The 23,869-nt window shown below is 40.5% G+C and overlaps 1 protein-coding gene across 9 annotated transcripts in view; it reads left to right on the plus strand.

Annotated features, from left to right (window-relative positions):
- RAB9A (RAB9A, member RAS oncogene family) overlaps positions 1-19,679 on the plus strand; it is a 41,287-nt gene extending 21,608 nt beyond the window's left edge. Inside the window, exons 1-5 of one of the 9 annotated variants that reach the window (XM_053580614.1) lie at positions 8,027-9,763; positions 14,644-14,732; positions 16,045-16,072; positions 16,167-16,259; positions 18,596-19,679. In XM_053580614.1, coding sequence (XP_053436589.1) covers positions 18,627-19,232 — 606 coding nt within the window. In that variant the 5' untranslated portion in view covers positions 8,027-9,763; positions 14,644-14,732; positions 16,045-16,072; positions 16,167-16,259; positions 18,596-18,626 and the 3' untranslated portion in view covers positions 19,233-19,679. The other 8 variants (XM_053580609.1, XM_053580608.1, XM_053580613.1 and 5 more) reach the window with 8 other exon arrangements.
- Positions 19,680-23,869: the final 4,190 nt, after the last annotated feature.

Genomic DNA, 23,869 nt, shown 5'->3' on the forward strand with positions numbered 1-23,869 from the left:
CGACCTTCCTGAAGCTTATAGTTTAATCATAATCATAAGATCAGGTTCTGACATCATCTTAGAACAGAATTTACTGCCTGAGCTACTCAAGGACAGGCTATGTGTTCATTAAGGGGAAAAAAAAAAAACCCAGCTCTGCAGCCTGGCACAGAAGTACCTGTGTCACGGCATTCACTGTGGGCAGACTTAGATGAAATGGGGAAAACTTGATGAGTTCTTTATAGCTTTGTGTGACTACCATGTGTGAATATTTACAAGAATCAAATCGAGAAGACATTGTTGTTGAGCATAAAATTGTTTCTTAAATTTAGCCTCCCTAGATAATAGTTATGCATGCATTTTATCATTGAAATGGAGAAATGCTGAAATTTAAAAAAATGGTTTTTGCATAATTTTCTTTCCGGTGTTTTCCAGCCTCTTTTCTCCTGGCCTATGACCAAGCCTTTCAAAATAAGTGCTGCTTCATTCTGCTGGCAGAATTAACTGTTAGGTGAACTCTAGGGAGTGTGATTGATGGAGAGGAGCGGAGCAGTCAAAATGGGCTGGATCTAGGCATTGCTGTGTGTTAGTCACACGGTCGATATGGCATCTTTTTGTCAGTATCTTCGGTTTTTCACTCATGCCAATGCACAGTGTGAATAGATTTGTCTTCCTCTTTTCAAGAGTTGTCTATGGAGTAGAGGGGTGCTGAATTGCACATCTCAAAATGATTGCTAGTGCAGGCGATCTAACAAAAGTGATGTGTTTTATTCTGGGAAGTGTCCAGAGAAATTGGTGGCAGAGTCATCTTTCTTCTCCAACCAAGTTAGGTAGGTAACCACATTTCTTTGTTAGTAAAATGAGTCAGTTGTACTTCATGATCTCTAGGAGATTATATGACACCAGTAGAGATAGTAAATTATTAGCTTCCAAGTAGTTCTGCCCAGGCAATTTGTTGGTTAAGCAGCAGGAGGAAATAAGCCAAATGCAAGTGTGTGTGTTTAGGCAACATGTTAACTTGAAAGCTATCTGGATGATAAATTTGCTAGGCAAAAGCAAGCATAAGAAAATAGGACTTGTGACTAAGTAGGTCATCAACAGAGAATGTTTATTAAGGGATCTTTTAGGGGGGTGGGGATGAACTCACAAACTGCCTCAGGGAGTTAGGTGGAAGGTTATGGTGCAAATGGAAGGTCTGGTTACCTGAGGGAGGAGACCTAGAGTCACCTAGATATGTAGGTAGAGGGAGGGGAGGCTAGTTAGGTAACTTGAAGGAGACATCTCTGTTTCTCGGCATGACTTTTGATACTGTACACGTTGCGAAGTTGCTCTGGGTAATTTACACATGCTGGATTTTTCCTTTTGTTAATTTTTGACCATGGTGAGTTTAGGCTTTAGAATGCTGTTGCTTATCATGGACATAGAGAGGATGACTAGATGTAAATGGATGTAAGTAAGTAAGGTAACAGCCAGATCCACACACGCTAGATAGAGACTGGGTATATATTTTGGTAAAAATCGAGAAGTAAAGTAGGAAGTCCAGGCTTCACAGGTCATTGCCATGTCTGGAGTCTGTGGGCACAAGCTCCACTTTTGTCTTAAGCCTGACGTGCTGCAAGTGTATGCTGTTGCTGACGGGCTGAAGGGACAGTATAGAACAACTCCATACATTCATTCCATTGGCACATTATTTACCCAGTCCTGAAGGATAGCAGGGCAGTATAAGGGAGCTGAACGAACTAATGGATTTTAATTCTAAGTTATTGTGAATTCGGTTAGGTTTTGGGGTACAGAAGCTAGGGTAATTTCCAGAAGGTTAGTCCCCATAAGAGTGGCTGTGTTAACAGTGTTAGAGAAGGCAGAAAAAAGAGCCGTACAGACTTCTATTTCTGGAACTTCATTATGCAGAACTCTGATAGGAGTGTTTAAATGACTCTAACAGGTTTGAAAAAGTTAGAAATCACCAGCAGGGCTACTTATGCAGCTAGGTGACTTGCTGTAGTATGTGCACTTTCACATGTGTGTTTTGGATCTGATGAACGTATCTGAACATACAGGCAGAATGTAGAAGTCACTGGAACTGCTTGAGGACCACAGGGTGATGAATGCAGACTTCTTTGGAATGAATTTTTAGAAATAGTTGTCAAGCAAATGGCTGTCACCTTCATAATCCACATTAATGTGGTCAGTATTTGATTTTTATCACAGCAGTCCTGGAAAACCCAGCTTCACAAAGATGTGATGTCATCGAAAGGAATGTGGTACGCATGTGATGTGATCTAATATCGAAACTGTGAACTCCCTCGAGCATACCCTACAAATGTTGATTATCTGTTTCCCTCAAAAAATTACAATAGCCTGCCTCTGGCCCTGCAAATTTGCCATGATGCTCTTTGGCACCTCAGCACAGTTTTGAAACTTCAGGATTAGAAGTTGGTGTTTTTCGTTTTACTTTATGGACTACAGGTTTAGTGGTAAGGAGATGACATCCGAATTTTTTTTTGATTCTCCACCTCCTTCCAGTACCTGAAAGATTTTCCCTTGGGCCCCTCCTTCCCCTGGAGCTAATCATGCCATTTGGGGATCTGCCTTTTGGGACACTATAAACTGAGGGGAGGGATAAGCTGAGGAAGGGAGCCTGTTCAGGTTTTCTGTGTAGCCTGTCCCTCTATCTCTGCTTTCCTTTGTGTTTGCTCCTCATTTTCTACTAGGGTGGCAAAAGGGGGTGGTAATGGGGTCCACAGCCTTTGGGAGACTCCTTGAGCTTTCAGCCCTGTTTCAAAACGCCTCAGAAACAGCCCATGTGCTGTTTAGTTCTCTCCCAGCTCTGTGGTGGGAATTGGCTTTCTTGTCATTGGCTGCTGCTCTCTACACTGGGTTGTGTTATCTCCACTCTGTCACTATCGGACCATTTGCTTTCCGTCTTCTAAATTTTGTTGCTGTCTTCCATGTATAACTGTTCCTTTTCGGTGTCTTGATTTGATTTGTACATCTTTTAGTCCTTTTCTGTCATCTGCTGGGAGTGAAGATAATACATGTTTGACCTGCCCTGTTTAATTAGACCTGGGAAAGTTATTTAATCTTGGCGAACTTCCATTTATTGATCTATAAAAAAACAGGGGTGGTAGTGCCCAGTGCCCAACTCGCAGGTGGATTTTTAAGGTGCTGTATGCCAGGTATGTTAGATATTCAGTAAATAGTGGCTGCTAATGTTTACAGCCATAGCGTTTGTTATTTGAGCCAACAATATAATGGCAATAGGTAGGGAGGGAAGTGGACACATTGTTTTTGTGTGAATGAATGAAGTGGGTAAGAGAATAGAAGAAAGATTCTGGAAATGGGGGAAATAATTAGTGTGGGTTTAGATATGTTGAATTTGAATTATCATCAGGGTGTCAGATGAACACACTGTACATGGGGTTGGAGATTCTTGTCTGGCCCCGGCATGTGAGAAGGTGGAGGTGGACTTTAGGAATCACTGGGCTTTTTTAGCCCAGGAAGGTGTTGTTTGGGGAGAGGTAAAGACTTCAACCTTGTTGAAATACCTTCACTAAGAGCTTTCCAGGAGAGGGAGTGTCTTTGAAGAAAGCAAAGGAGGTGTGGGGGAGAGAAAGCCAAACCTATTGTCAGAGTAGTTTGATGTGGGATGCTTACACAGGAAACATTTTCAAGAGGGTCACTGCCAGGCTCTTTAGACCTAATAGAGGTGGTAATGGGTGGTGAGTCCTGGGTAAGGCCTGAAGTGCCACCAGTACCTCTAGCTACAGGTGTGATATTGTATAAGACACATTCCTAATTGGGTCTCTGAAGACTTGAATACCCTTCCAAGATTTTAGGTCATGTATATCCCCACAAATGGCTGCACACATAGAGCATTTCCTGTCTATAGCTAAGCCTCAGGTGGAGATACCAATGAAACCTGAGCGTGTTTTCTAGAACCTTACACAGTGAAGTCCTAAGAGGCACACTGTTCTCTTTATTCACTTTGGGGCTGCATGTGCCTTAGGGCATTCAGACAAGGATGGAGAAGAATCTTGGATTGGCCATTGGAAAGTGTCCGGTGACTTTTCTGGCATTCAGGGCAGTGGAGTGGTTGGGGGCCATGTGTGTAATAGAAGCTGAGTGGAGAGTTCATCATTGGGCATGGATGCAGAAGGGGCAAGGGTAGTGAGGATGGAGTAAGTCTGTGCTTGGAAAACTTTCCATGAGAAAAGTCATGGAGAGAAGTGACTCGGAGAAGTGATAGTTACATGGGATAAATTGACAGAGAAGTGATAGTTACATGGGATAAACTGAACTTTATGAAGAACTGCCTACAGTGGTGCTCATAAGTTTTTTTTGTCATTTTGAGCCGGTGACAACTTCCCTGTGGAATGGCATTTGGGAGCCTCTAATCTAGTTGAGTCCTAAATGCCAGACATATAGCTGCCCTCTTTAAATATATCTTCTTGGGAAATCCCCGCTCCTTTTACTTAACTTTTCTAAAAGTCAAGTAGTTATTTGCTGTGACTTTGTAACTTGTGGATGGAGTTGGTATACTAGCCCTTCCCTGAGTTTGTGTAGAAGTTCTCCAGCCTCTATTCCTGTTTGCTGTAAGTAAAGATACCTCGTTTCCTAACTGATTGGAAGAGAGGTATAAGGACATTGCAGATCATAATTGGTTTGTGTTTCCCTGCTTTCATGTATTTTTTCTAACACACATATTCAAATTCATTCCTTTCATGATTTATCTTCTGAAAATATGCAGCTGTAATTCCCAGTATTCTTATCTTGTAGCTATTATCCATTTCTTTGTGTTTGAATTCTGTTCTTCACAGTGCTGTCTTAAATGTTCCCCACTCTTTTCTTTATTGTCAAGAAGCATTTTTAGTGCCTTTTTCAAATAAGTGCCTTAATATAGGTAGATTTATGCTTACCCCTTAAAAATTAAAATTAGCCAAAACAAAAAACAAATCATTATCCTCACTTCCTGGGATTAGCAGTTTCCTATGAGTAAGGCTGTTCACTGAACAGTCACAGTTTATGGTCAAAGTTCACAGTCTCACAGGTGAGACAGGGAAAGGTTAAATAGTGGTGCCAAATAAAGACAAAAAGTCTTGAGGGTGTTATGAGCTATACAAATGGGTCACATGTAACCTATGGTGCAGACATGTAGAATGTCATGTAGCATGTAGTGATCATTTCTTGGGGTCTACACTCCTTTAAGAATCTGATAAAACCTTCTCTACACTTTCCAGAGAAAAGCTCAAGCACACAAGCTTCCATCCCTCCTCTCTTATTTCACATTTGATTCTGGGTCCTGCATTTTCCCCCTGAAGCTCATTCATGGACTCCTAATTAACCACACTCTAGGTCTGCACAGTCCAAAATAGTAGCCATTAGCCTCATGCAGCAATTTCAATTTAAACAAATTAAATAAAATGAAAAAATACCAGTCCCTCAGTTAGATCAGCCACTTTGCTACCATGTTGGACAGTGCAGATAATAGAACCTTTCCATCATTGCAGAAAGCTCTGCCAGATTGTGTTGCATTATACTTTCATGATGGTTTGAAAAAATTTAGTTCCTTAACTGAGTCTTTTCATGCCTTCCTCACTTCCTCCCTTCCCACTCCCCCTTCTACTTGTTCATGATTAGTTAGCATGCCTAACTACAGAGGTGCCTTGTTTTAAGGAAAAATGTTAACATATATTTTTTAAAAGTTAAATTAGGTGACTCATCCTCAAAAAAGAGTAGTTATGGAAGTGAGCTCTTTAGTAGAGGAGGTACTCTGACATAGTGATAGTGTAGTTTGATTTGCAGAGTTGTTTTCCTTCTCTGGCTGCCTCTGTCCCAGAGGTGATGCTCGGTGGTTGACTAGATATGACTAGACAAGTATTTCACCTGGCAAGTTTTGCCTCCAGTTCCATTCTTGTGGTATTTTCCCACAAAATTTTGCTTAATTCTTTCTTTTTGGTCAACTACTTGCTGTAGAACTAACACCCATTTAGGCTTAATGACGTCCCTTGACTTGCTTCTTGCTCATACATTTTAGCATGACAACTAAGGAAGTCTTTAAAAAACAGTGGAACCAGTTAGACTGTTAAGTGAGACACACCTAAATTAAGATAGAAGGAAATAGATACAGCTCAAGTGAAACATCCAGATAATATTTGAGATTATCCACGCTTTTGTTTCCCTGATTAATTTCTTTGAACTTCCGTTTCCTAAGCTGTGAAGTGGAATGGAGTGGTACTGGGTATGTATGCCTCCAACTAGGACATGCAGGGTGAATGCCCAGGGAACTTGTAAATTCGACCAGAAGGAAAAACAGTCTGCTTATAAATTCAAACCAAGAGTGATAAATTCAACTTAAGTTTTTGGAAATGAGAACTGATCAAAGGGTTACAGAGTATGTGCTTCAAAATCTGAAGTTTTGAGAAAGGCAGTTTCCAAATGGCACCTACTCTCCCTTTGGCAGCGTACTTTAAGGAATGTAGTACTGACTAGCTATAAATTGAGTCTAGAGTAGGAAGGCTTTGAAGACATAATCACTTTAAGATAGGGGGATCTTGTGTAACCTAATAACCTGTAAGGGGGAATCTGTTTGATGCATACTGTGATGATTGATAACATTGCTGATGCTGCTTTAGGAATCACTGGGCTTTTTTAGCCCAGCAAGGAGTTGTTTGGGGAGAGGTAAGGACTTCAACCTTGTTGAAATACCTTCACTATTGCACTCAGTCAACAGTACTTATTTTTAAGTGGGTTTCTCATTAGACTTGCAAATCAGAATCAATTTTTTTGTTCCATCCTACACATTTTGATAAACCTCAAAAATAGAATGGGAGAACTGATAAACAAAAAATTGTTAAGTACAGAAAGAATGAATAGAATAAAAAGAATAAAGGAGGAAGTAATTTACTCTTTGTTCTCAATTTAGCATTTATTTGTACCTCATAGGTAACATATTGTTCAAGATGTGGCAGACCAAAAAAGGGACAAGTGAGTGGGTGACATAGGGTGTTGTGCCTCCCTCCCAGGGTGGTGACACTGTAATTATGAAACAGACACATACACAACAGACGATGATTAGAGCATAAGTAAATGAGAGCTATAATAGAGGAGGTAGAAATGGTGAGAGCAAAGATAGGAGAAAGATTAGTTAGCAGGGTGCCTTAGAAGGCCTCTTGCATGAACTGATCAGAACTAGGTCTCTGATGACTAGGATTTTCATAGCTGTGGATAGAGGGTGGGACCTCCCAGGCCAAGGTAACAGCCTGAGCAAAGATGTGGACAGGAAATGCCAGTGGTAGGTCTGGGGTTGGTGAATTGTAGGTATGTAATTGGGACAGGCTTTTAAGTGAGGTTGGATGGCTTTTTGCCTGTGATGATCAAAATCTTATGTAATAAAAAAATGAAGAAATAAATGGCCTTAGTTATCTGTTAGACTGGAGGTAAGTAGATCCACAACCAATAAAAAATATCTAACTATAATCCATATAGACTTTCATATCAGAGATTTATGTGTATATTCTTTGCTTGGATCCTGATGTTATATTCTTTCCCTTGGTTCAGTGTACAGCTTTGGAAGCCAGCAAGGGGTTGGGGTAGAGCAAAGGGTCAGAGCAAATAATATTCTATTATTCTATTTGTTCTTTCTGTACTTACAATATTTTGTTTATCAGTTCTCCCATTCTATTTTTGAGGTTTATAAAAATGTGTAGGATAGAACAAAAAAATTGATTCTGACTTGCGAGTCTAATGAGAAACCCACTTAAACTACTACTGATAAACTATTCATAAATAATTCATAGTGCAAGGCAGAAGTATACAATAGAAAAGTTAGGAAAATAGTGTTATAGGAAGGAAAGGGTGGATATAAAATGTTCTTTTTAATTTTCAGGTATCTGCTGAAAAGGTAATTCATTTTCTCTCCTGCCAGTGACCTGCTTATCCAACCCCTCCTTCAGATTACTTTGTGCCCCCTATGGCACATGCTGTAGTAATCCTAAAGCGGTATCTATGGTAAGTGTAACTGATTTATTTAAAGGGATGCTGCAGAAGGGACAAAGATCATTTGCAGCTCTAGTTGTAAGTACAATTCTAGGGTCATATTACTAATTCTTAGGAAGTACACATATATATTTTTTCATACTATAAAATGTACCCCTTTAAAGTATACAGCCTTTAGTGGGTTTTAGTGCCTTCACAAAGTTGTACAACCACCAGCACTATCTAATTCCAGTATATTTTTATCATCCCAGAAAGAAACTGTATCTGTTAGCAATCATTCCTCATTTACCTTCCCCGACAACCAGGAGTCTCCTTTTCTGTCTGCATGGGCATGCCTTTTTCCAACGTTTTGTGTAAGTGAAGTCATAAATTAGGTGGCCTTTTGTGTCTGGCTTTTTTCACTGAGCATAATGTTTTTGAGGCTCTTCCACTTGGAGCATTGTATAGCTGTATCACATTTAGTTTAGCCATCAGTTGATGGACATTTGGGTTGTTTCTGTGTTTCTATTATGAACAGTGCAGCTGTGAACATTCATGTACAAGTTTTTACGTGAACACATGTTTTGATTTCTCTTGGGTGTATACCTAGGAGAAGAATTGCTGGGCCATATGGTAACTATGTTTACTTTTTTGAGGAACTGCCAAACTGTCTTCTGTTATCAAGGTACCATTTTATAATTCCGTTACAGTGTATGAGGATTCCAGTGTCTCCACATCCTTATCAATGCTTGTTATTATCTATCTTTTTGATTCTAGCCGTCCTAGAAGAAATGAAGTGGTATTTCATTGTAGTTTTGATTTACATTTTACTAATGATGTTAAACACTTTTGCCCATTTTTAAATTGGGTCATTTGAGGTTGCTTTTTTTTTTAATTGATGAGTTATATAAGCTATTTCTACAGCTGACCCTTGAATAACATGGGACTTAAGGGGTGCTGATCCCCCATGTTGCCTGACCAAGGAGCCTGTCGGCCTATCACCCACGCCAGTCAAGAGAGAAGCAGATGAAAGATCAACCGTTTCACTTTTATTTACAGAAAAGCCAGCAATTCTGGAGAGCAGCAAGGATATCTCCTGAAATAAGTGCTCTGTTCTCCTATTTCCCTTTGTTATTTTTATACTCTCACAGTAAAAGCAGCATCAGCAATGTTATCAATCATCACAGTATGCATCAAACAGATTCTCCTCATAGGTTACTAAGTTACACAATGTCCCCCTATCTTAAAGTGGTTATATCTTCAAAGCCTTCCTACTCTAGACTCAATTTATAGCTAGTCAGTACTTTACTAAGTGCATTACTAAGTGCACTTTGGCACTGGGTCCTTGACTGGCACCATAGTCCTTGGAGCATCTGGTTTCCTAACTTCATCCATGACAGAAGGCCTTATATGTGAATAAACAACTCCAGATGGTGGCATATGGGTCCAGCAGCGCCCTGTATGTAATGGCTATATAGGATAACAGTGGCCACCATCACCTGCACAGTCAAAAATTTGCATATAACTTTTGACCACCCACCAAAAAAAATTAACTACTGACAGCCTACCCTTGACTAGAAGCCTAGTTGATTAACATGTATTTTCTAGGTTATGTGTATTATATACTATATTCTTACACTAAAGTAAGTTAGAGAAAAGAAAATGGTATTAAGAAAATCATAAGGAAGAGAAAATACATTTACAGTACTACTGTACTGTATTTATCAATACAGTAAGTTTATATTGTCTCTTCACAAGATGAATCATCTCTGAAATGGCAGGCAACGGCAGTTGCAGACCTCAATCTACGGTACATATCAAGCAGTTCAGCTTTTTCTTGTAATGTCATAACTTTTCTCTACTTCTTGGGAACACTTCCAGTATCATTAGAGGCACTTTGTATGGGTCCCATGGTGTTCATCAAGGGATCTGGTTTACAGGATTGCACTAAACATGACAAAAAATAACTGTGAGAGATCACTTCTTACTGCACTATGGGATTTACTGGAGAGATGAACTGTTCATGCAGATGTGACTAGTGTCACACAGCATACTTGCAACATGAGCATACTGTCACCACAATGGTGATGGGAGGTGGCTACAGAATTATTACAGTAATATACAGGGTGTCCCAAAGTCACCCCTGAATTTGTCATACATAGGGAAAATGGGAAATTTTAGCTAAATGTACCTTTATAAAACATTCATTACAAAATTTTACAAAATGTAGTAGAACCTCCATGGTTGACCACCTCCCTACATTGACCACTCCCCACATTGACCATGTCCATTATAACAACATAGGGAACTAGGCCTACTGTACTGATACGTACATGTAGTACATGTCCAGTCTGTGTAATTTAGGTCAACTGGAGGAGGTGGTCAACTATGGAGGTTCTATTGTATATACAAAATATTCTCTATGTGTTTTCCACCTCTTTGTAAAATTTTATAATGAGTATTTTGTAAGTAAAGGTACATTCAGGTGTGATTTCTCATTTTCCTTCTGTATGGTGACTTTAGGGGTGACTTTTAGAACACCCCACAGCATGTACTATAGTTAATTTTAGGCAGTTATGTTTACATATCTTTCAATTGCATATCGCACCATGTATGGTCTGTATTTAAGTTTTGATGAATTCTAAGTCTTTATAATGGATAGTTTATGATAATAAATGATAAAATCGAGTATTGTATACATCTTATGCATTCCTGGGACACCTTTTTCTTAATTTTTTCAGTGTTTCTGGGTTATGCAGCTTGCAAGTTTCTTTAAATTGTTGCAAATCTCCAAAAAGTTCTCTAATATATGCATTGAAAAATATCTGCATATAAGCATACCTGCACAGTACAAACCTGTGTTGTTCAAGGGTCAACTGTAGATTCTGGATACAAATCCCTTATCAAATACACACTTTGCAAATGCTTTCTTCCATGTTGGGGTTGTTTTTCACTTTCTTGATAGTGTCTTTTAAAGCATAAAAGGTTTTATTTTGAATAAGTCCAATTTATCTCATTTTTGTTGCTTGTGCTTTTGGTAACATATTGACTCTGACTTTTAATATGGTCTGAGTTACTGAAAAATTTAGAAAGTGATTATCTTTGAGATCTGGTTGATAGCAGTATTTAAAAATTTAAAAGAAAACAACTTCCATTTCATTTTAATTGTAGCACTCAGAAGCACTCAGTAAATCTAGGCTTTTAATGAAAATGAAGCTTTCAAAGACATTTTCGATATTAAAGTGTAACTTTGTAAAGGAATCAGAACTTTAAACTCAATATTGATTATTCTAGATTTTCTTGCAGACTTTATATAAATGTGTAAGCTTCTATGTGGTGCCATTCCAGTGTGCATGCTATTTGGTTTTATCACTTAATGGTTTATTTCTACAGTTCCACATTTCCATGTCTTCTCACCTAATTAGGCAAATAAATCATTTCCATTTGCCCAACTGGACATTTTTGTTTTTTGAGAGAGAGTCTCAAGCTGTCACCCTAAGTAGAGTGGTGTGGCGTCATAGCTCACAGCAACCTCAGAGTCTTGGGCTTAAGTGATTCTCCTGCCTCAGCCTCCCAAGTAGCTGGGACTACAGGTGCCCTCCACACCGCCGGCTATTTTGGGGGTTGTACTTGTCATTGTTGTTTTAGCAGGCCCAGGCCAGGTTCAAACCTGCCAGTCTTGGTGTATGTGGCCAGCACCCTACTCACCGAGCTATGGGTGCTGCCCCTAATTGGACATTTTTGTTAAATTTCATTTTTTTTCTTTTTAGGGGAGGAGGAGATTTTAGAATAGTATGTGCATGTATTTTTTGGTATAGTCTAAAATGCAGGGGGAAAATATGGGCATTTTTCTAACTAAGTGCCCATGTAATATGAATCTTTTCAGAGAGCATGTTTCATTTTTATTAGATGTAGTAAGCATAGCACTTACATAAACCCTTCTGGTAAATGTTGGAGACGTGTGTTAGCGTCCAGTCCGAGTGTCTGGAAGGTGTCAGGGCGGAGATGAAGTCTAGCTGCATCTATGAGGCTGAATAGGAGTTGGCCAGGTCATGGGGGACATAAAGGGCAACAAGGTAAAGCATGAGGCCACATAGTAAATGTCTTATTGGAGGATCAAGTGTGAGGCACAGCCACCTCAGTTTTCAATCCTAAACCCGGCTGACACCATTGGTAGGGGAGAGAGGGATTATACCAGCATTTAGCCCAGCTCTACCCAGGGGCCTTTCTCTTCTTCTGTATCCATTCTCCCATTGCAGCCAGTTGCCTTATCTCATTGGGCTTATCTGATCGGGTTGCCTGCTGCTGAAGCTATTTCAGTTTCTCCCCATCATTCCTAGGGTACAGACAGAAATCCTTCCCCTGGGAGGCCCTGCCCACTCCTAGGCCTTTCCTTCCAGCCTCTTCTTTCTAGCACACTCTGTTCTCCAGCCTCCAGGGGCTTAGGCCTACCTTGGGTTCTCCCAGTCTGTGCCAGGCCAGGCTTCCTTGGCAAGAACCTTGTCATGGGTTGGTCCCACTTTCTGGTTCTGGTTTCCTCTTTTTCTTTCTTTCTTTTTTTTTTGAGACAAAGTCCACAATATCACCTTCGGTAGAGTGCCTAGTGTGTGTGTGTGGCATCACAGCTCACAGTAACCTCCAACTCTTGGGTTAAGCAATTCTCGTCTCAGCCTCCCAAGTAGTTGGGACTACAGGCGCCTGCCACAACACTCAGTTATTTTTTTGTTGTTGTTGTAGTTGTCATTGTTGTTTGGCAGGCTGGGCTGGGTTCAGACCCGCCAGCTCACGTGTATGAGGCTGGTGCCCTAGCCGCTGAGCTACAGGCGCCGAGCCTGGCTCCCTCTTTTTTCATAGTTTTCTTCTCCCCCTGCTGAGTTTAGCGTGTGGTCAGATCTCCTTTCCCCTGGTCAGATCCCCCTCCAGTGGAGTCAGACTTCAGTGAGGGAGCGCCGGGTAAGGACAGACCACACTGGAAACCCACGTGCAGCCTCTCAGTAACACAATGTAATGCTGTATAGCACGCTTCCTTCCTGTGTTGAAAGGTGCTGCTTTTTTCATTAACTGCAGCTGGGCAAGTGAAACAGTTGGTTGACTTGTGGTGCAGGATGAAGTTGTATCAAATTAAGTCCCCCTGGTGGCCGGAACCCTCTGCAGCTCCATGAGCTGCTCCTTTACACTTTGTGTAAAGTGGCTGAGGGAGATGGGCCAGGATCCCCTGCACTGGTCTAAGATATTCTTTGCCTTTGGGCTGAGTATGAATAGTTGTGCTCTGTACCACGTGCCTCTCATTTTGTAAGACTTAGCACAATTGTACCTTAATAAGGTTTATGTGTGGATGTCAATCTCACCCAACAGGCGCCGTGAGGCAGGGGCTCTGTGTGTGTGATTTGCATCCTCAGTGTGTGGCCCGTGGTAGACAGTCACAAAATGCCTGCTGAAAAACCACGTTCCCATCTGCTCTGTGGAACACTAGGCTTCTGTGGAAGCTTTAGAGTTCTGCAGACATTTGATTCATTTACAGTGTATTTAACTACTAAAACTGATCAAACATAGGCACATTAAATGTGCTTTCTACAACATGTCAACAGATTGGAGACTACTAGTTCTGTCAGGTTAACTTGTTCATTTTTTTTTTTGCAGTTTTTGGCCGGGGCTGGGTTTGAACCCACCACCTCCGGCATATGGGGCTGGCACCCTACTCCGTTGAGCCACAGGCACCACCCGTTAACTTGTTCTTGTGTAGATTTTTTCTTTTTTGTTGCCCTGGATAGAGTGCCGTGGCATCATGGCTCATAGCAACCTCTAACTCTTGGGCTCAAGTGATTCTCTTGCCTCAGCCTCCCAAGTACCTGGGACTACAGGCACCCGCCACAATGCCCTGCTAGGTTTTTTTTCTTATTTTTAATAGAGATGGGGACAGGGTCTCGCTCTTGCTCGGGCTGGTCTGAACTCCTGAGCTCAAGCAATCCACCCACCTCGGCCTCCTCTAGTGCTGTGGATGATAATATGAAGGGAGGAGTTGAAAGATGCCTATTGTTTTGCAACTGCTTACTTTCATCCACCTGCAATGGCAAGAATACCCTGAGAAACAAATGCAAAGGCAGTGGAGATGGACGTAGTCTTTTCGGTTAAGTGCCTGGGCTTTAGAGCCAGCCTGCCACTTTCATCTCTTACACCTTGTTCTAGGTTTGAACCCCTAGGAGTCAGTGTCCTCATCGGTAGTACAGAGATAATAGGAGACTAGTGAGGACTAGAGATGGTGTCAAGTAAGTGGTATACAGGGCCAGTCAATGTGGGCTGCTATTGTTGTTTTATCCTTCACCCCAAATGTCAGAATTTTAAAGCCTCATTTTTTTTCCATTGACTGCATTTATAGGTTAAGGATTTCTATATGTAAGTCCCATAGAAATGCCCTTTGCTTTAAAAAACATGGAGGGGGGGTGTTGAAACCATTAGTTTGACCAAGAGAGGCTAGTACTTTAGCACAGTCCCATGTAGTCATCACCAGGAAACCTTCAAAATGAATTTGATCATTAGGACTAGCATCCTTGGCTTCCTAAGGTAGGCCTGCATAACCCTGTGATTTGTTCTGCCCATAATTCTTACCAAAGTTTGATGTAAGAAACAGTCATAAAATGAACCTCTGTAAAACTGCCAGTCTGTAAAACTTCCTTATGTATTAATTCACAGAAACTTCCTGTACTCCTTTAAGGAACTTGGCATTGTGATGAAACCCTTTCCCTCCTCATCTGAGTGAATCTTCTCAACGACTATAGGAGGTAGGTACTGTTGTCACCATTGTTCCTGTGAGGCATCAAGATGTTAACGAGCTCTCTCATGGGGCTAAGCTTTTGGCATCTGGTGCCAGGAACAAGTTCTCCTTTCTGACAGTGTGCTTTTATTCGAACAGAAACAAGAGAGTTTTCATTTTGGCCTTGACTGCCTAGAGCAGTGGTTCTCAACCTTCCTAATGCTGCGACCCTTTAATACAGTTCCTCATGTTGTGGTGACCCCCAACTATAAAATTATTTTCGTTGCTACTTCATAACTGTAATTTTGCTACTCAATATAGGCTGCTGTGCCTATATTGAAAATAATATTGTAGGATACCTTTAACTGTAATGTAAATATCTGATCTGCAGAATGGTCTTAGGCGACCCCTGTGAAAGGGTCGTTCAACCCCAAAGGGGTTGCGACCCACAGGTTGAGAACCGCTGGCCTAGAACTTCAGACACTGTGCTGCCTTTAGCATTAGCTTGACTTTCCTTCTGTCATAGTGGTGCCCCTCCCTTGCATGGCCTTTCTGTTTTCCCTGTTTATCTTTTATTCTTTGGAATACGACTAAGCCAAATTTGGGCAATCTGTGAAGAATGAATGAAATATTGTGCATTTTGTTGAAATATAATTTTATAGCTATCTCTGAGTGAAACTTAGAAAAGAAGGATGGACAGAGACAAACTTTATGGGGAAAAAAGTGATTTTTTTTTTCTTTATGAAAGGGAAGAGGAATGAGGAGGGGGGTTCAAGTTTCCTTTTTTTTTTTTTTTTATGGAGACATAGTCTCACTCTGTCTCCTTGGGTAGAATGCAGTGGCATCCTTGTAGCTCACAGCAAGCAACCTCAAGCTCCTGAGCTTAAGTGATCCTCCTGCCTCAGCCTCCTGAGTAGCTGGGACTACAGGCCCCCACCATAATCCCAAGATAATTTTTCTATTTTTTGTACAGAGTCTTGCTTTTGCCCAGGCTGATCTTGAACTTCTGAACTTAAGCAGTCCTCCTGCTTTGGCTTTGCAGAGTGCTGGAGTTACAGGGGTGAGCCACATGCCTTCCTGAAGAAAACAGTGACTAAAGAGGAATCTTTGATTGTAGGGGTTTTTTAAGGTTGAGAAAGATGGGCAATGTTCAGATGTAGTTTTCCTTTTAAATTAAGAATCTGGCTCCCAGTAGAAGTCAGATCGGTACTTCTTTCACATTTTTTTTTGTAATAGGGAGATATTTTATTTTTTCGTACATTTTCTGAATCTTTCACATTTTAATTCTTGTTTTTACTCTTAAAATTATGAAAACAAATGTGAAATTTTTTTCTTTGCAGATAATGATGTTTGAACTGAACAATTAAGGTAAGATTTATGACATGTGTAATATACTTTTCTTATTCAGATTTTTTTGTTAAGTTTTTTTGGAGACAAGGTCTCACTCTTTCAACCTCGCTAGAGTACAATGGCTCTCAATGGCTCATCATAGCTCACTGCAACCTCAAGATCCTGGGCTCTGTGGAGTATAAGAGATTCCATATTACATTTTCAGGTAAATTTTGAAAATAAATTGTAGGATACCTTTATTAATTTAACTTATACTAAAGAAGTTTTAAGTCCAGGTGCAGTGGCTCACACCTATAATGCTAGCACTCTGGGAGGCTTGAGGCAGGAAGATCCCTTGAGCTTAGGAATTCTTTTTTTTTTTTTGAGACAGAGCCTCCAGCTGTTGCCCTGGGTAGAGTGCTGTGGCATCACAGCTCACAGCAACCTCCAACTCCTGGGCTCAAGTGATTCTCCTGCCTCCACCTCCCTAGTAGCTGGGACTATAGGCACCCACCATAACGCCCAGCTATTTTTTGTGTCATTGTTGTTTGGCGGGCCCGGGCTGGATTCAAACCCTCCAGCTCAGGTGTATGTGGCTGGCGCCTTAGCCACTTGAGCCACAGGCGCCAAGCCAAGCTTGAGCAAGAATGAGACTTTTTCTACTAGTCATAGAAAAATTAGTCCAGTATGATGGCAGGTGCCTGTAGTCCCAGCTACTTGGGATGCTGAGGCAAGAAGCAGGATTGCTTGAGCCCAGGAGTTTAAGTCTGCTGTGAGTTAGGCTGACCCCACTGTACTCTAGCCTGAGCAACAGAGTGAGACTCTGTCTCAAAAAAAAAAAAAAAAAAAGAAAAAAAAAAGTGGTTTCAAAGAATTTTACTGTTTTTAGAGAAGAGACAGGGAACGTTTTTAATGTCCATAAGCGGATTGAGGTTATGTTACTATATAGATTGAATGAAGCTGGATTTTGCTAGATGTCAAAAGGAAATGATATGGTCTATATAACTGTATTCACCATGTATGTTTGTATGCAACTCTATAGTTATAATCAGAGAGATGTTCGTGTGTATATTACTTATTTAAGCAAATGCTTATACCTGTATCCCCAAGTAGGAATATTTAGGAGGCCTCAAACTATAGATGGGAAATATAAAAAATTGTACCCTATTTCCTGGTGTGTGGGTCTAGCATACCCCACATTTGCTTGGTCAGAATAATAACACAAACTAGGAAATCTCATATTATTATGAAAACAGAAAAGGACTACCAAAGTGACCTAATATTATAAATAAGAAATCTCAAGGAATTTATAAAACTTAATTGGTAGACGTATACAGCTAGTATAGGTGGGGGCTGTTTGATTCTATGACCTAGCTTGTAATTTGACTTCAAGATTCTGAAAATTCAGTGCTATACAATAAAAATTTGTGTCTGGTAAGGCACTTAAACCCATAGAGACTTCTTAAAATACTGGAACAAATGATAGACTATGTTTGCTACACTCTGATAACACAACATGGAAATCGTGTGAAAGGAACAACATTGAGAGGGCTTGCCTGGGAAGGCCAGTCAAGTGACAACCATACTGAGCAGTTCTGAAGGCACAGTGTTCATGGGTGGGGGGCGGTCATGGACAGAGGGAGCATCATGTGCCAGGGTGGCGGCAGGATCGTTTGGTACACTGGGTGGAAATGAATTTCAGTTCCATGTGACAGTGCTTTTCAGAATGACTGAAGCAGAGATTGTCTGTGGGGGAGGCTTCTGCCCTAGGACTTCCCCTAAAGAGCATATATAGTACCACTTTTTTCATTTAAGGTTTATTTCATTCCATCTCAAAACAAACAAGTATAAGCACAGGCTCATATTTGCTAAGAGTTGGAGCTGTTCACATGAGTCTTGTGGGTAAATGGTGCTAGACGATGATTTTAAAGTAAAAATTCCATTGCTGGTGACATTAATTTTAGCATACTCAAAATAGTATTCCTAATGACAAAAACAAAGTCCATTTATTCACTGGCTGGTTTATTTCACAAGCTATTTGTGAATTATTCAGCTTCTGTCTCTGGCTTTCCTGACTAACAAACAGCACCTGTGTCTGAAGATGGAAAGTCCTCAGCATGTTGAATGCCATCAGTGAACCCCATCCTTGTGCACTGAAAGGCTGTTTGAAGTTGTTAAAGAAACTTGTGCTCTTGGGTCTCTTACTGCATCTTTAGCAAATGGTGGGGGAGCTTGTTTTGAGCAGAAAGAGGCTTATCGTAGAGTGATGGTTCAGAGCAAGGTCTTTGGGGTCAGACTTGGGCTTGAGTGCCAGCATCACAGTAAGCCTGACCTGAGAAAAAGGGAGAGGGAGCCCTCATCAGCTTTTTTTAGGGACTAATAGTAGGGTAGTGGTGGCTGGTACATGGTTAAGTGCTCAGTAAGTGACAATTCTTAGGTGTTCCCTTTGCAAAAAGGAAATGGAAGTACGGTATATGTTTTATTTCACTCATGCTGATGTACCTAGAATGTAGTAGAATGTACAAGTGTAAAAGGACATAATGGTGCCTTTTTATTTTACAGGGTTCTGAAGTCAAAGTTCTTGAGATTAATAATGGCAGGAAAATCATCACTTTTTAAAGTAATTCTCCTTGGAGATGGTGGAGTTGGGAAGAGTTCTCTTATGAACAGATATGTAACTAATAAGTTTGATACCCAGCTCTTCCATACAATAGGTGTGGAATTTTTAAATAAAGATTTGGAGGTGGATGGACATTTGGTTACCATGCAGATTTGGGACACAGCTGGTCAAGAGCGATTCCGAAGCCTGAGGACACCATTTTACAGAGGTTCTGACTGTTGCCTGCTTACTTTTAGTGTCGATGATTCACAAAGCTTCCAGAACTTAAGTAACTGGAAGAAAGAATTCATATATTATGCAGATGTGAAAGAGCCTGAAAGCTTTCCTTTTGTGATTTTGGGTAACAAGATTGACATAAATGAACGGCAGGTATCTACAGAAGAAGCCCAGGCCTGGTGCAGGGACAACGGTGACTATCCTTACTTTGAAACAAGTGCAAAAGATGCCACAAATGTCGCAGCAGCCTTTGAGGAAGCAGTTCGGAGAGTTCTTGCTACTGAAGATAGGTCAGATCACTTGATTCAGACAGACACCATCAATCTTCACCGAAAGCCCAAGCCTAGCTCATCTTGTTGTTGATTATTAATGAGATGTATACACAAAATCAACATGGAGGAGAGAGAATTAGCATTTGCAGCAGCATATCATCTACTAATAAACGTAAACTAATGTATATTGCTGCTTCATTAGTTGGTGGGAGAAGGGAAATATCCACTTACAGAGGAATGTATTTACTTAATAATGGCACCTTACATTTATAAATTGTAATGGTTGTCTAATAATGTTTCTTTAATTTAAATATGTAAGTTACAGAGCTAGTAAGAGATGACCAAGACTTTAATTATAATTAAAACAAAAAACTTGACTATTCTAGAGGTTATACTTGGATTTTTTCCTGGGAAATTGGTGAACTACTTTTTATGTGTGTATATTTTTATGTAATTAGCATTGTATTCTTGGTTCAGGGAAAACTTTCCTAAAGCAATACTGTTAGATATTAAAGATTAAAATCTAATGCATTTGCAATGCATTGTTACTTGATTACTTCATTCTCTAAAAGAATTCAACTGCTCATATTTTTGTTGTACATATCATTAGAATCTAGCTCACTAGTAATTACTTGTCGTTTGCGTGCCATACGTGCATCCTCAACCCACCCACCCCTAAAAGACAGAAGCTAACTTTATCTTAGAGGAAATACTAAGAAGGACTGTACTTTGTGAGGGTAAATGAAGACATCTTTATTTGGTCACGTATTTATTGTCTTCTCTGTCACTGAACGTTGTTCAGTGATTTGCTCTCAAAGGGCTTTTTTGTTCTAAAAAGAGAACTTGCTGCAATGACCAGACGTGATAAGGGAAATTGGTCAGATTCATATGCTGTACCTTTGACAGTGACCTGATCATATGGAGGCAGACCAAAGCCTAGACTGGAGTTGGTGTGCACAAGACCCTTAACTATGGAGCAATGGGCTTATCAGGCGAAGTGCTGGGTGAGGAAAGATTTCCACAGATTAGATTGATGCGTTTCTTTCCCTGGCCCCACCTATTGGTAACCACTGCAAAACAGTAAGCAAAGCTTTTGAAAGTCTGACTTCCCAACATAAGGGACAATTTTGCCACACGGGAAAATTTTATGGAAAAACAACAAAGGTAGGTGAGGAACAAAGCACGTGGCAACTGTGGCAGCAGGAGTGATGAGTAACAGCCTCTGGGTCCCCCAGGCAGAAAGAGAAGCAACAGCACAGACTGCTCCACAGGCCCAGGAGGAGGGGGGCCCCTTCTGGTCCAGGAGTTGCCCACTGTCTCCAGATGGGCTTGTGCCTGTCTGTGGACAGAAGGCCTTTTAAGAGAGAGTTCAATAGAGTTTTAAGAAAAAAAGGCAAACTACTGAACTTGGAGAACAGAAAAATGTGCATTTGACAACTGATACACCAATTATAATTCCATCAATGGATTATTTATTTTCGTCACTTTCTTCACCCTTGAAGTTAAAACATCCCAAATGTCCCTTGTCTTAAAAACATTTTTATGTGTCTAAAGAAACTTAAGTTTTCATTTAACCACAATGCAAGTTCTCTCAAAATATTAGTGTGTTGTAGGGCAGTAAAGTATTAAACAGCAAAATGGACCAGTATGGGTACCTAGTGAAAGGTGGAATGTGGACAGTCAGTGGTTTCTGGGTCTCTGTGGACTGTCAACCAGGAAGTGTTTAAGTGACTAAAAAGTTAACACAGGTGTAGCATGGGCAGAACAGAGACTAGGAAACAGACAATGAAGCATCCCCAGAAATTTCCAGCTGTAGCAAGAAGACAAAACTACATTTGTGCATGTTATCTGGATTACTTTTGGAGTGCTAACATAGATAACCCACTTACTGTTGACATACATGTGCCCAGTGGAGCCTGATTTTCTTAAGACTCATTTCACCCCATTGTTATGTTCTAGAACTTTTAAGAAGCATCACCTGCCAGATCTAAGCTTTGCCAGCTTACCTATCCTAATGATCAGCCCCTGGCTTTCTGCTGGTTCTGTCCTATCAGTGCTTGGTCCTCCTCATGTGCCCCAGTGCTCTCTTCCACACCTTCATGTTTGTGATGCTTTCCTGGATGGCCTGCCTTGGGAATCTTAGTCATTGCTCAGCTTCCTTTGGAGCCCCCTCAAAGACACAGTCACATTGAAAACTTTCACTTAACTTTGGTAATATGAATATATTCACATGGGGTTCATCATCAGTTCCTATCTCATCCTCACAAGCCTGGAGAAAAGGATGGTTATGTGTAGGGTACCAGTGTTGTACAGCTGAGCCAAGGCCTGCACTCAAGTCTTCCCACTACCATGACTTCCTGCTGTTCCTGGCTGCCTTGCATTACAGCCCCCTGGATTATATGCTTACTGAGAGCAGGGCAACTATATACAATAAATACATAGACAATATTTGGGTGTATATTATTAGCATGGCTGAAACCACTCCCAGACTTCTAGATGAGTATGTATACCTTGCCTATTCCCAAAGCTGTGGCACGTAGTTTTAATCGATCTGAGTTCTGTATAATGGGTTAAGATGTAGTTTGCAGGTTCTCGATAAGGGAAATAGGACTAAAATGGTGATGGTAGTGGTGGTGGGCCACACTTAAAACTGAGTATTAAACTACCACAATCTTGGACAAACATCTTTATTTAAGAAATCAAATAAATTGGGTAAAAACTGATGGTAGCAATTTCACATGGATCACACAGGTATACAAGACCAAGCTTAGAATTACTTGCTCAAATTCAGAATGGAACAAGATTCTTCACATTCTCACAATTAACTCAGAAAATATACGATTACTTGTTTTTCCACGGACATTTACTACTTTACTGTAAGATCACACACCCAGCCCCCTCCGGTGTACAGCCTAAAAGGCTAATAGTACAAATGTTAGTGTACTTCAGGCTTTTCTCTGATAGTGATTCTAAGACTGCTTCACAACTTTTTACAAGTATAGACATCAACAGGTTCACTAAGCCTTTAGTTTACAGTCTGCAGAAAGGAGACAACAAGGTGACAGAAGCAACCCAGGTCACTGTGAACTATACGTGGTCCCAGCCTCCTAATCAACAAGGTGACAGAAGCAACCCAGGTCACTGTGAACTGTAAGTGGTTCCAGCCTCCTAATCAACAAGGTGACAGAAGCAACCCAGGTCACTGTGAACTGTAAGTGGTCCCAGCCTCCTAATTTGATAAACATGGATCTATGACTCTAAAACTTCTGGAAGGATCTAGACATGACAGAGGCAGCCCATGACATTTAGCACTGCAAAAATCTCTGGTTTCTTAGGTAGTGCTGTGTACACTGTCTATAAGTTGTTTTTTTTTTTTTGTAGAGACAGAGTCTCACTTTATGGCCCTCGGGTAGAGTGCCGTGGCCTCACACAGCTCACAGCAACCTCCAACTCCTGGGTTTAGGCGATTCTCTTGCCTCAGCCTCCCAAGTAGCTGGGACTACAGGCGCCCGCCACAACGCCTGGCTATTTTTTGGTTGCAGTTTGGCCGGGGCCGGGTTTGAACCCGCCACCCTCGGTATATGGGGCTCTGTCTATAAGTTTTTATGACAACATCTCTAAAGGTATAAGTAAACCAATGTATATATTATCAATTTCCTTATCTTTTTGGCAGAGCCTCAAGCTGTCTCCCTGGGTAGAGTGCCATGGCATCACGGGTCACAGCAACCTCCAACTCCTGGGCTTAAGCAATTCTCTTGCCTCAGTCTCCCAAGTAGCTGGGACTGCAGGTGCCCACCACAACACCTGGCGTTTTTTTTTTTTTTTTTTTGGGTTGTAGCCATCGTTGTTGTTTGGCAGGCCCTGGCTGGATTCAAACCCGCCAGCTCTGGTATATGTGGCTGGTGCCTTAACCTCTTGAGCCACAGGTGCCAAGCCATCCTTTTAGTTTTAAATCTATCAAATCTTGATTATGGCATTTGTTTTTGAACTGTTATATCAAGATCAAACTATATGAATTAGGAAAGTTAAAACCTTATTCTCAACTTCTAAAATAAAAAATATTTTAATATTGATAAGGAGCTTTTTATAAATAACACTGTTTACAAGCAAATATTGATCTATTTGTAAGTGTCATGAAACAGAATGTACTATGTTTAAATATAATAGCAGTTTCATTAGGTTTAGATAAATTGACACTACAAGTAAGTTTCCAGGCTATTTAATCAAGTTACTTACAATGTACACATTCCTGAGTATACCCCATTGTTGTAACATTGTTTCGGAGTTTTTCTGCATTCAGCTTAAAAGGTGTTTCTTCCCAAGGAACTGAACTTTTCTGTCAAATGCGCTTGACCGAATAGGAGAATTCGGTTCGTAAAATGGATTCATTGCAAACTAAGAAAGAAGAAGGTTATTAGTGAGCTTGTCAAAGCAAAAAAGCTAACAAATCATTGGTCTATAAAGGAAATTATTTTAAAGTTTTCAATTATCAATCATCAAGGATATTCAAAAGTCTGAAGACCACATTTTAAAGTTTCACTGAAAACACTATATTGTTAAATACTAATCATTTCTTTAAGGAAAATTCCTCTCTCTCAATCTCTCTTTCTCTCTCTCTCTCTTTTTTTTTTTTTTTTGGTGTTTTAGTTTTGAGAAGAACCTATGGCAAAACTAATGGCAGTATGATAAATGATAAATGTTGCCCGTGTAAGATAAATTAACTGTCAG

Source organism: Nycticebus coucang, chromosome X, assembly GCF_027406575.1.
Source record: "Nycticebus coucang isolate mNycCou1 chromosome X, mNycCou1.pri, whole genome shotgun sequence".
In the NCBI taxonomy this organism is placed as follows: Eukaryota; Metazoa; Chordata; class Mammalia; order Primates; family Lorisidae; genus Nycticebus; species Nycticebus coucang.